Source organism: Lepisma saccharinum, chromosome 16 (genome assembly GCF_977018435.1).
Source record: "Lepisma saccharinum chromosome 16, izLepSacc3.1, whole genome shotgun sequence".
NCBI lineage: Eukaryota > Metazoa > Arthropoda > Insecta > Zygentoma > Lepismatidae > Lepisma > Lepisma saccharinum.
In genome coordinates this window covers 42,212,121-42,231,036 of record NC_139244.1, presented here as the reverse complement: position 1 = coordinate 42,231,036, position 18,916 = coordinate 42,212,121, and the positions used below count along the sequence as shown (strand labels likewise).

The 18,916-nt window shown below is 39.4% G+C and overlaps 1 protein-coding gene across 1 annotated transcript in view; it reads right to left on the bottom strand.

The window, feature by feature from the left end:
• Positions 1–3,243: 3,243 nt before the first annotated feature.
• The window catches only part of LOC146000565 (translocation protein SEC63 homolog), a 98,743-nt gene continuing 83,070 nt past the window's right edge, over positions 3,244–18,916 (bottom strand). The window contains exons 15-16 of the mRNA XM_083138314.1: positions 10,474–10,677; positions 3,244–3,380 (exon numbers count right to left, since the gene is read on the bottom strand). Coding sequence (XP_082994440.1) covers positions 3,261–3,380; positions 10,474–10,677 — 324 coding nt within the window. The 3' untranslated portion in view covers positions 3,244–3,260. The remainder of the gene's footprint in view (positions 3,381–10,473; positions 10,678–18,916) is intronic.

The following is an 18,916-nucleotide window of genomic DNA, read 5'->3' as shown; positions in this document are numbered from 1 at the left end:
AGCTCTGTGTCTGTGTCTGTGTGGGATTTGTACAGCAACATAGCTTTGTTAGAGACAGGGATATTAAGTATAAATTTAAAAATTATTTTATTCTTCACAAACAAGTGGACCGGAAGTGGGTAGAAATGGGTAGAAATGGCCGAAAATAGACCGGAAGTGGACCGGAAGTGGGTAGAAATGGGTAGAAATGGCCAAAAATAGACCGGAAGTGGACCGGAAGTGGGCAGAAATGGGTAGAAATGGCCGAAAATAGACCGGAAGTGGACCGGAAGTGGGCAGAAATGGGTAGAAATGGCCGAAAATAGACCGGAAGTGGGCAGAAATGGCCAAAAATAGACCGGAAGTGGACCGGAAGTGGGCAGAAATGGGTAGAAATGGCCAAAAATAGACCGGAAATGGACCGGAAGTGTGCAGAAATAGCCAGAAATGGACCGGAAATGGACCGGAAGTGGGCAGAAATGGACCGGAAGTGGGCAGAAATGGGCAGAAATGGACCGGAAATGGCCAGAAATGGACCGGAAATAAATATGTGTGAATATGTGTGGGTGTGTGTGGGTGTGGGTGTGTGTGGGTGTGGCTCTTATGAGCATTTTTGGCTTAGTTTTAAGTGTGGCCAAAAAAAAATATCAAGAGGGGCATATTTTTAACAAATTTATGGACAACAATCTCACAGAAGTGCCTTTTATAAGTGTAGGCAAATCAATCTGAGGGGGGTCATACTTTCTCAGGAAATTCCCGAGGGTATTTTTACAAAAATCTTGGATTAGACGGGGTTCCACACTTGAGCAAAAAGCTCATATGGGCATGTTGAGCAAGTTTTAAGTGTAGCCAAATCTGCATGAGGGGGGTTCATACTTTCTCGAGTTTATAGTAGCATCAATTACACTACTGCAATGGTTGCGCGCGCATTTCCTCCAAAGACACACACACACACACACACACACACACACACACACACACACACAAACATACGCACGTGTTAGGTTAGCATACATCAAGAAACAACGTGACAAATCCATTGACATCCCCTCCCCCACCGCTTCCGATGTCTTCAACGTGATCAGACACGTTCTGCTGACTCAACAATAAAATCGCTCGTACACCGCTACCACCGGATGTAACATAACACCAGTGGCATCGAATTTTTGCTGACGCGTAGGAACGAAGTGCTGCCTCTCTACTGGTAAGTACCTTTTTGCCTTGTGCTTCTTATTAGTACACAGAATGAAAATACATAAAAAAGGTAAAGTGCTCCCCTGTGCATAGCACCACACCATGAAGGCGTATAGGGGGTGTGGGGGTAACGCCCCACACTTTCTTGATCCGGTCGTGAATGGGGGTGATGTGATCAGCATCACGCCCCTGACCGCCTTTACCCCCCAGGGTTTCCCCCAGGTACCCATGTTATTCGACGCTGGGTGGGCGCCGGGGCCGCTTCCATCGTTAGAAAAGTTCCCGGATTTGAACCGGCCGGGGATCGAACCCGGGACCTTTAGCATGGTAGTCAGACGCGTTACCGACTGAGCCACCGTATACATAGTATACAGTTTTGTAGCATATCAATCAGGCTTTATTCTGGTATTTTGCGTATATTGTTGAGGTGAGTTTTAATACACTTTTGACCCTCGATACTCGAAGGTAACAGTGGCTCAAATATGGAATATTAGTATTCCATATTTATACCCCATTTATGTACAAAAATTGTTAACGTGGACTTGCTTCTGGATCCAACCCCGAAGATGGAACACGACCTTCTGCTAGAAGTTAAGTGGCCACCTCACCTGTTCCTGCAATTAAGAAGAGGCAAGGGAGTAGGGGGAGGAAAGCAGGGACCTCTCATATCCTGACTTCATCACCATATACTAAGACTTGCATTGAAATGTCCACTGCTGTTAAGAAACAGCCTGTTAAAAACAATTGGAAAGAAGGGAAATCGCCATTACCAAAAGACTGCGAATCATCAGACTCGGACAGCGACGGCATATTCAGCGTGCGAGATGACTCTTCTGATCTCAGTATGTCAGATGCCAGAACATGTGATGATGCTGAATGTCTCTTCTGTTCTGGACAATTTTCTGATGATAATCGTGGAGAGGAATGGATTAAGTGCGAAATGTGTGATATGTGGGCTCATACTGAATGTGCAGGATATGGACTGGACTTTACATTTGCAATTTTTGTAAGTAGGTCGATAGTGCCCTCATAATCATAGTGATACAGACATGTACAGTTCAGAAACTTTCTCATATTTGTGACTTTACAGTGTTCATTTATTTCATGTTTTCACTACAATTGTGTTTATTGTGTTTATATGTTCATTTTCTGCACACTGTTGCCAGTATTCCATATTTGTACCCCATTTTCTTCTGGAGCAATCATGTCAACTTTTAGGAAAAAGTTGATTGCAAATACTTACTATAATGTTACGTAGTCTAAACCTTATATTCTATTAAAGAACTAATTAAGGAAGAAGAGGGTAGTTTCTCACATACATTCTTCAAAAAATGTGCGATTGAATGGTCAAAAACAAAATGGTATTCCATATTTGTCCCCCTTCCTCTATATGAACCTCTAAAAGAGTATAATACTCTTTAAAAGAGTATGTCTGGCCACCCTAGCAAAACACATGCAGCGGCACTTAATGCTTTCATATCGCACATACACATTCAATCCACCGTCTTCCACCCAAGCAAGCGGTTACTGCAAGAGTTACTGACCTACTCAAATTCGCGGCAACGTTGCTCACGAGACGGCATGGTTGGCTCTCGCTAACACTCCTACGAATGTCGACCTTATTGACTGACGCGAAGCCGAAGAACTTACGCCTTACAGATAATAAATCACTAGACAATTGATAATATCCATTTAAAATTACATGCTACGCATACTTTCTTGTGTATGTGACTTCTTATCTACATAGAACGTACAGTGGATCCATGAGTATTACCGTGCAAATTGTCCATCACCATGTCCGTGCACTTTATTTGACCCAATAAGAGCTTCAAGAATTAAAAGAAAACTCAAAACAAGCTGTTGACAACTTCTGCACCAGCATACATAAAAATCCATCGCTTAAAAACACATAGGAAGCGAAAAATTAATGAAAATAGTTATGGACAATTTGCACGGTAATACTCATGCATCCCACTGCGCAAAGCTGAAAACGTAATCAATGATTTCAGTTCAAGAAATAACAGCAACTTTCAGGTTAAATATTTATTACAAACATAGACCTGTTATATATCATAATCAGTAATAGCCTACTCCTCGTCCGTAACATACTCGCGAACCGATTCATCTTCACTAGTTACCTCTTCGCTACTATTCTCTTTGCTACTATCCTCTTCGTCTTTATCTGCCAGTTTCTTGGTCATGTGTATCTAAATGAAGACAAGACACTTTTAAATAATAAATAAGTAATCAACAGCTTATAAAAACAGGAAACAGATCTGTGCATGGGCGTAACTTGGGATGTAACTTTGAAAACGGGGGGCGGGGGGGGGGGGGCAGGACCGAAATTTTTCCATACCATTAAAAATAACATTCAGGATAATTTTGCTAAATAACTGCTATAATTGTAAATTATAAAGTTATATTAATATACAATCAATTTTAATTATCTTTTTAAAAACATTAATTATTATTTATTGCAAAATTAACAAACCGAATATAAATTTTAAACACACAGTAAACTTTTGTTGTTTAAACTTTGTTTAAACTTAGGAGATAAAAGATTATCCTATCTGGTTGCTAATACTAATCCTTGGGAACTTTTTTTTTTGTTGTTGTTTAACGTGGCCTTCGCCACCCGGAAATACATGTTTCAAATGGTACATGTTACAAATTTTTACTATTGAAGGAAAAGGTCAAACTGTTTCAACAGTGAATAAATAATGATCATGTACATTCGCTGATGCCAAAAATATTTAATATAAAGCAAACTGTCGGCATTTAAGTATTCAATTTAATATTTTAGGTATTTAAAGTAATATCTATTTATTTATATGGAAATTTACACATACTATTGTTGTCATTATTCTTCGAACTGTAATCAAGGTGTCCCAGGTTCAATACCCGGTCGAGGCCCATAGTGATTCGGATCCCACTTTAAACTGGAGGTTCAGTCCCGATTAGCTTATCTGTGCATAAAGTGAGCTTGAAACAACAACACAACAAGATAATTTATGCGTGTCACGGCATGAAACTTTTCAGATTCAATGACTTTTGGCCATTCACTGTGCACGTCGCAGCACTTGAGCTGAAAGAACCATGGATTTTTATAGAGATTTTCACACATATAATTGTCCACGGTTCCATGTCAGGTGGCCGTGAACAACAGGATCCCCTCCATACCGTAAGGGCCACACAGTATTTCCAATGCCCTGAAAACCTGGACAATACCTACTTTATAACTTGGACATTTAACCAATGTAGTTCTCTTTTCTACATTTCGGAGTCTTCTCTGACAGAAGGAGTGTTTTTTTTTTTTTTTTTTTTTACAGAAAAGGGATCAGAGCTTAACCATTTATCCACGATGACGTCCAAATTTGACCTGGGGAGGGGGGAATGTATTCTGAATTATTTAATTATCATAATTTTTGTTCCTGTGTCCTCATTAAATAATAATATTTATCAAGAAAACAGGTCTTGTGTTTCGGCCAGAATTTCAGGCATTTGAAAACTCTGTGCCATGATGTGCAAAGTATGCAGTACTGTCTGAGGTTGTTTGCATGAATTTCGTTTTATCTTGCACAGTATGGTTAAACTATTTTTTAGCATGTAAAACACGTCCTCGTGGTAGCCTGTGAAATTTTTATGAATTCGTTTTGCAATTTGTTTGCAGCAACTTTTGTCACTGATGTTGAGAGTTGATAGCTCTAGTGCATAATGGTTCTGTTATTTGAGAAGAAAACTTTAAATAAGCCCAGCAACTGCTCATCAATTTCTCCTCTGTAAACGATTTATATTCTTAAAATGAAAGTGATTGAAATGCAGTAGTTTTTCGCTATCTATGTTTAGAAGTTATGTTACCCAGCCACGCAAGAAATGTTGGCCTTTAGACAGGAATGTCTTCAATATTTGGAATCATGTGAGATGGGGCATGCCCCAAGAGTATCCGCGAGGTCATAACACAATTTCTAAGGTGTTTCTTTCAATTTTAATGTATATTTTGATCTTTATGGTGCATATAAATCCGCCCCGCCACATACCATACATTGCACACACGTATGAGTGAAGCTTCTGGTTCCAATGAAGTTTCAGTCTCCTGTCTCGAAGAGTTGCGTCAGAGTAAAATTAATTTATAATTTTGGACCTATTAATATCATATGTTGTTAAATATACAAAACAGCAAGAAGGTGAAGTATTTAATGTCCAGTAGTTTTGAGTGTACAGTGTATTCGTCCTTAGCCTTCGAGGACAAGAAAGAATGCTCACAACATCCTGAACTCACGGAAGTTGTCAAGAATATTTTGAACAACTCATTTCACACACATACACAAAAGAAGTTCTTGGTTGAAACTCGTGATCAGTGTTCTTGTTTTCACACATTTCTGATTACACAATGGGTCCTGAAGTATTTTCTGTCTGATATTTTATGGGTGAAAAATATCTCTCTTTCACTTAACCACTTAAAAAGTTGGGGGGCGGTCGCCCCCCACCCGCCCCTGCCAAGTTACGCCTATGGATCTGTGATCTGTTCACAGAACGGGCCATTATTATTTGTGGTGGTGTGTTGATTTAGTTTATTATTTTACGTTGCTTATCTTCTGAGTTTGGCTAATCGCAACGATGGGGATGAACGGTGATTAGATGAGATCGATGAAGGGACAACCATAACCACATAAGGACGACACAAAATTTAGTGAAGGTCACCCCTTTAGTCATACCCTTAATCCCGTTTCGTTCATACAATAAATCATAAATAAATAACTTTACATCTTTCCGGGAGGACCGAAGAAAAGGAAGAAAAAGAAGAAGAGAGATGGTTTGGTATAAGAAGTATGGGAGAGGCCACAGGGAAGATATGCAAAGTGATGATGAAAGTGGGTATAAGAACTTACAGGAAGGGAGGACGCATTGTTTTAAGTATACCCAGCAAGATGAAAGAAGAAATGAGAGAGGAAGAAGAGGAAGGGGTTATCTACGAGGTGAAGTGCAGAGGATGCGAAAGTGTATATATAGGAGGGGAAACGAAGAAGAGACTGAAAGACAGGTTAAAGGAACACATGGATGTTGTGAGATCAGGGGCGCCGACTTGTCAAAATTATTGGGGGGCTCTGATCACTGAAAAAAATTAATGAATGACTCACTCCCTCCCTTTTCTTAAATTTTGGCCTCAATGTTCGGAATCTCGTAAAAGACCATGAATTCCTCAAAAATATCAAAATTTTCATTCACAGTTCCAATGCAGAATGTCAATTGTTCACATTCGCGACTTTAAATATCTGCTACCACGGAGCGCAAAACACATCTCCCTAATATATCAACGATCTCGTTCTGAATGTCATGTGAGAGCCATTTGTAGCCCGAACGTCCCATCCACTCCCCTAGTTCATGCACATCGTCTTTTGAAACTCTATAGTAAAAATGTTTGTTAACAATACTCATAATTATATACTTACAAGGGAGGTTATCTAAGTGTCCCCCTCCGATTTCCATGAAACTTGACAGGTGTATAGAGGGGGCCAAAGGAAGAAATACGTGTCTTTTTTGTTTCAGATAAGAAACGGTTTGAGGAGGCAAATCCCCCCTCCCCTCAAATGTCAAGATGAGGACAAATTGAAGTGGGGATCTGACCCCTGTGTCCCCCTCCGACTTCCATGAAACTTGGCAGGTTTATAGAGAAACCCAAAGGAAGAAATACGTGTTTTTTTTGTTTCAGCTCAAAAACGGTTTTAGGGGGCAACACCCCCCCTCAAATGTCAAGATGAGGAGAAATTGAAGTGGGGATCTGACCCCGAAACCACGTAAATCTGGCATAGGAAGAACACGCACATATAATTGGAACACACATAGCACAGAACTGTAGGATTGTCGATACCAAACGCAGTGCAATTGAATTCATATACACCGTTGTTCCCGGATAGGCATGGGCATAACAATAGACGGACCAGAGCAGGGTAACGGAGCGTGGTTAGCAGGGAAAAAAAAAAAAAAAAAAAAAAAAAAAAAACGTATTTCTTCCATTGGGCCCCTCTATACACCTGTCAAGTTTCATGGAAATCGGAGGGGGACACAGGGGTCAGATCCCCACTTTAATTTGTTCTCATCTTGATATTTGAGGGGGGTTTGACCCCTAAACCAGTTTTTTAGCCGAAACAAAAAACATGTATTTCTTCCTTTGGGCCCCTCTATACACCTGCCAAGTTTCATGGAAATCGGAGGGGGGCATAGGAGTCGGATCCCCACTTCAATTTGTCATAATCTTGACATTTGAGGGGGGATTTGCCCCTTAAAACCGTTTTTTAGCTGAAGCAAAAAAACACGTATTTCTTCCTTTTGGCCCCTCTATACACCTGCCAAGTTTCATGGGAATCGGAGGGGGACACAGGGGTCAGATCCCCACTTCAATTTGTCCCCATCTTGACATTTGAGGGGGGATTTGCCCCCTAAAACCGTTTTTTAGCTGAAGCAAAAAAAACACGTATTTCTTCCTTTTGGCCCCTCTATACACCTGCCAAGTTTCATGGAAATCGGAGGGGGACACAGGGGTCAGATCTCCGCTTCAATTTGTCCTCATCTTGATATTTGATGGGGGTTTGACCCCTAAACCAGTTTTTTAGCCGAAACAAAAAGACACGTATTTCTTCCATTGGGCCCCTCTATACACCTGCCAAGTTTCATGGGAATCGGAGGGGGACATAGGGGTCAGATCCCCACTTCAATTTGTTCTCATCATGACATTTGACGGGGGGTTTGCCCCCTAAACCCGTTTTTTAGCCGAAACTAAAAAAAACACGTATTTCTTCCATTGGGCCCCTCTATAGACCTTCCACGTTCCATGGAAATCGGAGGGGGACACTTAGATAACCTCCCTCATGTGTTTTGCTGTCTCTGGTCATAGCCCGCCCCCAAACTTGATGATTTAGCGGTCTCAGCCCCCCAGCGTTGATGGTCTAGAATATTTTAAACGTGTATTAAAAGTTAAATTCATGTGGCACAATTCAGAGTAAACTTTACAAGAGAAGCAAAGTAATACATTAGATCCTCTTAAGCAAATTATTTGGGGGGATCTGACCCCACATCGTTAACATTGGGGGGGGGAGGCTCTGACCCCACATCGTTAAAATTGGGGGGCTCGAGCCCACCCCTAAGCCCCATGGAGTCGGCGCCTATGTGTGAGATTGAAGAGAGACAGGAATGCCATATTGAAACACACTAGAGAAACGGGACATGAAGTAGAATGGGATTCGGCTAGGCGAATAGGAAAAGAGAAGAGACTAGTGAGAAAATGGAAGGAGGCCAAAGAAATAGAGAAGAAAGGAGAAGACATCATGAACTGGACTGGAGGACTCAAGATAAACAAGGAATGGAAGAGTGTGTTAGAGAAAGTTGAAAGGATGAGAAAAAGGACTGAAGAAAAAAGAAGAATGAACAAAGAAGAAAGAGAAGAGAAGAAGACCAGGGGAGGAGGTATTCATCCATATCCAAAAAGGCAGGAGGGATGGGGGGAATGATGGACAGTTAGTTCCAGACTCTTGCTAATCTTGACCTGTCAATCACCTGTAAGTGTGATAGACCCATTAATTAGTCAACTGTCAACAGGCAATATGTATTTAATTACTTTGGAGAAATCTTTCAACATAAGGACTGTCAACATGATTTGTTTTTGTGTGGCTAGTCACCCTGCTACGTTTATGTAATCTTTCTGTGTGTAGTATATTTCATCATTTTAGTTTAGTCCTTCGTCTGAGGAAGACCCTGATAGAGGGTTGAAACGTTACATGTTAAGTGTTCTTATATCTTAATAAACTGCCTTGGTCAGCAACTTAGTGTTTTTAATATGGAAACAAGGCTTAATTATATTACAATTTATGCTCAGATATGCTAACACTATGCAACTACTAGAGAACGAACGAAGTACCAAGGACTCCTTGCTTAAAAGATTAACAGGGTAAGTTACTTTCTAAAAATCTGTGTTGAAATATTTCAACTGTCATTCTTTTCATATATCTTTTTCGATGTTTTCTTCATCTTTTCATCACGACAAACATTCAATATAAATAATTTACACAGGAATTGAACCTGAGACTTCTGGAGTAGTAACTGACCACTATGTTACCAAGATAGATTATCACTGGACTGTAGGTGATGGCACAAAATAAGAAATTTTATAATAGGAAAGTGAGAGGGTTTCTCACATATAAAGAGTTCTGGTTTTATTGTCTGAACAGTTTTGCCCGAGGCATTTAACATATTATCTGAAATTTTGAAGTCGCAAAAAATATAACTACCTTAAAATGGTCACCCAGGTATCCTTTCTGTTAAATCTCCTGCAGTTTTCTTCTAGTAATGTTTGCTTGATTTCTTTTAAGGAGAGAAGAAGTCGTGAATGTTCACTAAGCGTTGCGCGTTACGATTTATTCAAATGGGGACTGAACTAAAGATTAGGTGGTGGACTCAAACTCGTTTCCAAAGGTTCTTGGTTGGAGTTGCGGTCAGGGCGATATCATTCCCTTCTATTTGTTCTTCCATCAATTTCATTCATGCTGTATAGTAAAGATTAACCGAAGAAATGTTAAATTATATATTCATACAACAACAATCGATATATAAGTGTAAGTGCTCTGTTTGCAGCTCTGTTAAAGACATTCTTATTTTCGATTCAAAGAGACGAAATATTTTAAAAAGGTGACATAGACTGGAGAACGGTTTTGATAACCAGTTTGTAGAACATTATATTTTCAAGCACAGATTTTAGATCTTTCGGAAACCAATTTCGACACCGCAAGTGAGCCTCCCCGATGGTGTAGTGGCAACTTCGTCGCCTTGTAAACAAGAGGTCCAGGGTGCAATACCCACTAGAGACACATAGGGCTGTGATACCACTTTAAATTGCATGTCTAGTCTCATTTGGACTATCTGTGAATAAAGTGGACTTGAAAACATAACAAAAACGGCAGCATTAATATGAAATCAGAGTTTGTTTGGAATTCACCTTAGGCTCACGTGGGTTAGCCGGGACAGGACCTACCACGGTTTAAGTGGAATCATTTACTCTTTACACTGTGCAAAGTTCTTCCACTGGGGATCGAACCTGGTGTCCATGAATTTTAAGGCGACAGCGTTACCATTACGCCATCAGGAAACCTCACGATTTTGAAAACCAGTTTTGTAGAGTTTTATGTTTCCAAACACAGAGTTTTTTGGCTTAACAAAGAACAATTCCGACAGCACAAGTACAAAGATGGACAAATGTCAAGGTATGTGGGGTGGAGGACACACAACAGAAAATGGGTTAAAAGTACGTACCTTAACAGGGACTGTTTGATCAATTCCAAGGTAAGAATCTGAAAGAAGATGTAGCGTATATTCGTGAATGCCTTCCTTATTCGGTCTAACGAAGACTAAAGAATGCTTTTCTTCTTTCACAAGCGACGTAATCTGGATGGATTTAGAAATGAGCACGTCTTCCTTCGGATCTCTCATGTACAGCAACCAGTACTCCTGCTTCTCCTGAAACATTGAAAGACATGCTTCTGAGACATCAGATATCTTTTGGGCGCAAGATCGACATAAACAGAATTTTACATATGGGAAGTACAGGAAAAAAACCCTGAGAAGTCCAATTTTATCGATTTGCTGTTGTCGGTGGCATTATATAACTCCGTCAGTGTAGTTTCTAACTGCACAGACGAAAAACTCTGCAAGTTCTGAGAAATGTAAAAGTTTTAAAATGGCATAAGGGAGAGACGTCCAAAACGGGAACGGCAGGTGAAATGGGGTTTCTCACTGTTACCCAGCACCCACATGCTACTACCATTCTTGGCTGTCTAAATATCAGTTTGAATCGAGTCGTGGACGAAGCAGCTGGATCTTCTATTTGCTACGAAGTTTTCAAGTTTTCGTGAAAAAGAGTTTTCGATTTTGCCTCTATAATGTGTTGGGTCTTATGAAGTCACCTTTGAATATTCAATTCTGGTAAGTACAGCATTGATTCTTTCAGTCTTAAGTTAGATTTTGACATATTGCTTGATAAGTTATCTTAGATCTGTGTGAAGAGGCATGTTTTCTAGCGTCCGTCACTGTCTGCGTTTTGAATGCCACCAACCAATATTGAAATGTTTTACCTACCAGGCCTATACTTTAATTCTCAGACAAATCTGTGATATATTGTGTTGTTTATTAAGTATTTAAATTGAGCATAAGATATTATTTGTTAGTGTAAATGTTTAAAAAATAGAAATGACAAAAATACATCCTGTCTTATAAATTTATTGCATTTGTCATGTTTAACTTGACTTTGTTCTTTTAAAAAAAGTATTTGTAACAAAAGTTTGCATTAGATATCGAATTTACATTGTTTCATATTGTTACGTGCTTTTTTAAAAACAAAACTAACTGACTAAACTAAACTAAGCGACGACGACAAAGCAACGCAACAACGCAGAATCGCTCCCCCGTGACACACCTGTCACGCGGATTAAACATTACATGAATTATAATACGGTCAGGATAAGTGCCTACAGTCGGAGTTACCGAGAATAAACCTAGGAGGATTTGTTTTCAAGTACCTGAAATGACGTTACATAATACTGCGGTGGTTCAGAATATACACATATATTTGAGCACAGATAAATACACAGTACATCTTGCCCTCTTTCACTCGATCTCTCACTCATATACATATTCCATGGCATATTGTGACAATATGACAATTACTAAGGCTAGATTAATTAATACTTTGACTATACTCATGCTATTTCTTGGCTACCTTGCCTTTTACAATTTACCGTTTAGGATTTTCAGTATAATGTGAATAATTGTTCTTTGTGCGAACCCTTTTATCTTTTCTGAAGGTACAAATATATTTCAATGAACTATTGTTTGGCTGATAACCTATACTTTGATCTATAACGTTAATTAGTCCGCCGGAATAACGATGTCTAGTTATGCCATAGCACTGATTTAAGTTATGCAATGATTTGATTTATGCAGATTCGCGGTAGATTGGTGTCATCTCTCTCACACACGCACATGGTTGGATCTTACCTTCGCTGCATTCCCTCTGACCTGGGTCGGGTGAAAGTGGTCCTACAGTTTTGGAAGACGTCCGAACTCCAGTGTTGTACTTCGCGGTTATCCTGGTTGGCGAAAATGGATCTCCCGGCAGTTCCGTATGGCATCATCGGATCCTGGCTTCACTCATTCACTTCACTGGGACGTCCATGACGGTACACGTACACTGTTGACTCCATACGACAACTAGCGCAGTAATAGGTCACTCCTTCGCGGTCACTCGTACGTAGAGATACGTGGCTTGGGCGATGAGACGAACATTCGCAGTTTCACATGGACACACATGGATATAAATGTTATTAACGTTGGTATTGACTGTTATGCACTTCTGTATTAACTTTGCTATCAATTGTTATTAACTTCTGCTAACTTAGGACGTTGTTTCGGACGATTAACACAGGTGGACGTGTCTGGCGTTATTCTCACATAACCACACGTATGTGCACGGATGCGTTGTCGGTACGGGGCAAACGATCCCCCTGGGTCTACTCTACTCTACTCCATGGCTCTAAACACTCACGCGAGTAAAAGACAAAACCAGAACACGGGTCTGATCGCGACTCGCAGCTAGGTCGCGCGTATCTCACACTCCGGTGTCGATTCTAGGAAAACTGTTTCTTCGCTATTCCGAATCATCCCTTTTATTCAAGATTTGAACGTGGTGATGCTCTAGCCTCTGTGTTTAGGTGTATATTTATGGTTTCTGGTGCTTTGACCGTTGTCCTCCTATCCTGATCAACGCTCAGTCCGGTCCTTAACCTCTGGTAGCAGCCCCTCGTGCAGAGATTAGGCTAAATCCTCGGCTATTGTGTCAGGCACGGACAGCGAGCGCCATCTCCACAGGGTACCGTCTCCCGTTGAATCCAGCGATGGATCTTTAATGATTCATAACTCCCGTAGTTCTGTTCTGATTAGGCTCAAATCTTGGAATAAGTACTTTCATGATGTGGTCTTCCGCTGGTTAAAATCTCATCCAATTCGGTCCATTGGTTTAGAGGTTGTTCTTTTCCTGCTATGAATGCATGTAAATCCGGATTCAGGCGAAAAACGGTGGTTGAGCAAGCCAGCGTTGGCTAAGGCAGTCGCTAGACACCTTTATTCGCGACGGATTTTAATATTACCAATTGTACTTAATTCTTAATAACGGGCAATTAGATCAACTACCTGTTACTCAATATTTGACCGTTATAACATCAGCACTCCATTTTCCGCAATCGATAACGGGGACACTGCATATGTTTCAGAAAAATGTTTCTCTTGCCTCCCCATATGTCTTTTTTTTACACAAAAAAGTTCTTTCCTTATAATCTAAGACCTATTCAGAGATGAAAAGTTTTGCAACATTTTCTTTCATTGATTACTTTGCTTGTGGTAGGCCAAAATATTTTAGTTTCCCCATTTTGGACAACTATTCCCTACGGGGAAAAATACGCAGTCTTCAAACTTTAAATATGTTCCCTTGCAAAAACAGGAAAATGCGACTACGCTTTGCTTGGAACGCATTATGTGGATGGTAGTTCGTCAGTTTCAACAGAACATTTGTTCATCCTATCTAGCCTCACATTCTTTTTTCTTCGGTTTATCTTTCCCTTTCTGTTACTCTCTCAATCTCTCTGTTACCATGTTTCTATCTATTTCTTTCTTTATCTTTTATCCATTTCATTTGATTTCACTTGCTTCCTTTCTTTATCCGTTTCTTTTTCTATGTTCCGTTTTGTTCCGTTTGTCTATCCCACATGGTAGTATCTACCTATTTATTTTTCTTTCTTCAGTTTCTCTGTCACATTTTCCTCAAATTCTCTCTCTCTCTCTCTCTTTCTCTCTATCTTTCTAGCGCTCTCTCTTTATGCCTCTCTTTCTGTCTTACTTTCTGTTCCCCTCTTCCCTCCTCAACTCTCTATTTTCTTCTGTTTCTCTATTTAATTTTCTTTCTTCATCTGTTTTCATCCATTCTTGCTCCGTTTGTATAACCTTCTTTTTATCTCAATTTTTCTCTCACGTCCCTCTTTCTCTCTCTTACTCCCGTTCTCTGTTCCTTTTGTCTCTCTGTGTCTTGCTTTATTTATCTGTAACTTTCTTTCTCTTTAGTAGATAGAAAACAGGCATTTAAAAACAAACCGGTTATAACTGGTTATACAAGTGTAATTTGCCATCGGGCACTTAACAAGTGCAATCAGGTGACCCTGTGTCGGGATGTGTCATGTGCCCCTCTTGCATCTTGGAACATGCATGTTAGAACATGTTATTTCCCAGTAGGGAACAGTGCACCTTGGGCTAAACTGGTTATAACTGGTTATACAAGTGTAACTTGTCATCGGGCACTTAAGAAGTGCAATTTAAGGCTATGCCTACCCCTCTGTTGGAGGCTACCCCTCTGTAAGAGGCCACCCACACCCACTTCCGGTCCACTTCCGGTTATACAGTATAACTTAGAATAGACAAGATTGGACAAGACAGGACAAGAATAGACAAGATTCAACAAGGCAGGACAAGAATAGACAAGATTGGACAAGACAGGACAAGAATAGACAAGATTCAACAAGACAGGACAAGAATAGACAAGATTCAACAAGGCAGGACACAATATTACAGATTAGGACCAGTCCAGACAAGATTCAACAAGACAGGACAAGAATAGACAAAATTGGACAAGACAGGACAAGAATAAACAAGATTAGACAAGACAGGACAAGAATAGACAAGATTCAACAATGCAGGACACAATATTACAGGTTAGGACCAGTCCAGACAAGATTCAACAAGACAGGACAAGAATAGACAAAATTGGACAAGACAGGACAAGAATAGACAAGATTCAACAAGACAGGACAAGAATAGACAAGATTCAACAAGGCAGGACACAATATTACAGGTTAGGACCAATCCAAATAAGATTGAATAAGACAGGACAAGAAGAAACAAGATTGGACAGTTAATAAACAGAAATTTTGATTAGTTAAAACAAACAAAGCTTTGATTGGCTAAAGCAAGCAAGGTTTTGATTGGTCCGACAAGACTATATAAGTCAGTGCACAGTGCTGTTTGTTACCATTGCTGGATCGGCAGTGGAACCCACAAGTGAGGGGCAGAATCTGAACAGGCTCTATCAGACTGTAGGAGACTTGAAGCATACAGTCTGGTAGAATAACCCAAGTAAGATCATAGGGACAGTATACACTGGTGCAGTAAGAGCCAATTTTTGCAGGGGGGGCCAAAGTGGTTCCTAAATACAAAATAATTAATATCTCAAGAACTAATTGACATAGAGCTATGCAGTTTTTTGTCTGCATAAGAAACTGGGCAAGAGTAGTGTTGTTTTTACATGATATGCTGTTCAATCAGGTTCCTAGGCATGTAATTGAAGGCAGAGCTATACCGGTGAATGACAGGTTTACAAATTTTTGGGATTTTATAGATACACGACCTGTGCTCTCTGCAAAAGTTGCATGTTTTATAAGATCCTCAAGATTTACTAGGGAAACACTTACAGAATTTATAAATATGTGGTATCATATCATATACAAGGATATATACAAATATATGAAGGAAAACATGTGTATAAGAGTTGAACTGTATGAGAAGCTATGCAATATTGATGAACCCAGTGATATTGATGTGCACAAGTTGGAAAATGCCCTAGGTGATTTTGCAAATATGCTGGGACAAATCCCACCCTGTACTGCTGGACCTTCCGGAAGCAATAATGAAATTATCGATGACAGGTATTTCTGGTGGCTCCCAGGTCAAGATATGTACAAGACATTTGTACCATGCACTGTGTTTGAGAAGGAGATGTACCTCAAAATGCTTAGAAGAATTATGCTTAATGATTTATTTGGATGCATGTCTCATGACACTCGTCCAAATTATGCAGCATACTCTGAGGAATTGAATGTTCTCATCAGGAGATTCAAAAATTACAACAGGCACAATATTGCTGTGATTCCAAATATTGTTGGAGGCAACACACCTGCACCTTGGCTGTGTCAGTGTATTCTGTTCACTGTTGATGTTGCATTTCAGTGCGGGCACATATTTTGCAGATATTGTTTCCTAAACAGGATTGTCGAGAACAAGGTCTCGTGCTGCCCAAAATGCAACAGTGCAAATAATAGGACTTATGTGATACACAACTGGATATGCAGCAGTTGCCAGAGGCCTGTACACCATCCCAAAATTTCACTATCTGAGGAATTGTACTGCAGGGCGTGCTGTCCTGGAGACTATACAGAGCTTCTGAAAACATGCTGTTGACATTCAAAAACATTTACAGGTTCAGGGATTATTTCAACATACAAGCAGCTCTATGCAACAATGCAGATGCTGATCTTGACAAGTTGATAAACAGTGGCAATCATGTTATATTTGTGGCTGATTATGATGTGCCTGGTGATTTGAAGATACTAACACCCAACAGATACAGTGCATCCATAGATTGGAATATTTGTATCTTGTTCTACAAGAAAGATCACAGATATAAATTATTACCCAATGTTCCAATAGATTGTTTCCTGCTCCCAGGATATTTTGCATTACAAATAGGAAACAGGATATACAAAACAAGATATGATGACAAGTTTGTTGCAAGAAGCTGGCCTGCACTATACAGCTCTGGCCTGTTTGTTGTGGATCTGCAGAACAGCATATTTAAAACACATCTATACTCTGAATTCCTAGGGTGCCCAAACAGGTGTGTGTATTTTACAAATTATTACAATCTGTCAAAATTGCTGTCAGGTCCATGCTACAAGGGCCCATATTATTATAGACTTTCAGATGTGGACATTATTAAATTGACAAGAATTGTCAAGAAAGAAATTAAGATTGCACCCAACCCCTACAAGTATATCCAGAATGTTTTGAACCTGCCATACACAGATAACTGGGCAATATATGTGAATTTCCTAACACATAACAAGACCTGCAACATGCTCTTCTATTGCCTGAAATTGCTGGGAGAGATACACAAGAATTGCAGAGTCTGTATAGGTGCAGTATGGTACAGAATTTTACAGAATGATCCTGTATCTGTACAAGATTATAAGTATTATCATTGTACACTCGACATGGACAAGAATAATAATCACTCTCAGCAGAGAGTACCCTTCAAGATTGCCCAGCAGTATAATCCAGAATTGCCCAATCTGCTGTATGAATACACTCAAATTGTGGATGGCCCTGTCCTGTTGTATGTCTGGACAAATATTATTAATTTCTGGACACAGGTTGTTATGATGTTTCATGAATTATGTTCATATGTGCCTAAATATTTAAATTTTGTAAAAAATTAACTGTTACAGTTACAGTTCCATCTGAAGCAATCTATAATGTTTCCAATTGGAACTTTGATTGGGGAGCATCTGAAAATCATAGAATCCCTTGGGTTTTGTAGAATTTGTGAACCAGTACCCATAATAGGTAAAATTTATACAATAATAAAAAACAACAAAATACCCCACAATTCTCCTGTAGGTGTTATACTTGTGGCACTCAAAATCTGTAATACATCTCAAGTTCAGATATTTGAAGCCGTGTGTGCTGTCAAGTGCCCAGTGAAACTCTGTCTCAGTGTTGATGACAAACACATCATGCTCTGACAGTGTTAAGAATCTAATTTTGAAATCCTCAACAAGGGATTCAGATCTAATATATCTTGCAATATTTCTTCTATCAAAAAATTACATTTATGCTAAGAATATATGAATATTGTTCCTATCTAGAAAATTACACACAACAGGTCTCATAACAGGATCACAAGTTTTAATTTTCTGACCCAACAGATACATCAAGACTTTATTCATGTCAACAATTCTCCTGTTGTGGAAATTTTTCCTGCTAACAAAATCTAACCCAGAATACACCATGCCTGTATTTGTAGTTATAAACTTAAATGCATCAAAACAGCTTAGACAAATCTTACAATTCAAATGTTTCCAGTTTGAAGTCTGGTCAAAAAGCATATAAAAATTGTACAGTGCTGTGAATTTTGTGTTTGTGAACCAGTAATTGTTCCTGAAGGAATCAAAGCACACTGCTGAACCCAACTGATATTTTTTATTAAGCATAGAGTTTTGATTTGAACCCCAAGAAATTTTATATAATAAACCAACAACAAAAATGCCAAAGCCAAACATATTTACACACTAAGTATATACACTAAATATACAAAACACACTGCTGAACCCAACTGATATTCTTTTATTAAGTATAGAGTTTTGATTTGAACCCCAAGAAATTTTATATAATAAACATAACAAAATTCTAATATTTATTTTTGTTTAACAGGTACAACAAGTTCTGAGCACATAAGCAGTTTCTGAGGAATACAAGGCAGCAGCAGCAGCAAACAAGTAACTTATAGAAGGCAGTGAGTATCCTATCTAATTGCATGGATAATCTTGACACAGGATTTTTTGAGAGAAGATGTATTTCAAAATACATAAAATCTAAGTCACTTGTTGATGATTTAAAGCTTAGATTCTTTGGCCTGTCTGAGTATGACCTGTTTGCTGTGCAGAATGAGACCGAGATGCAGTGGGTGCTTGCCAGTGACAGGCCATTCCAATGCCTGTATCTCAACTTTATCAGCGAGTTTGAAAAATTTATGTACAGCAGGTGCAGGAGAATTATTGGATCCTTTGTTAATTTTTATACAGACAGGTGCCATTATGATTTA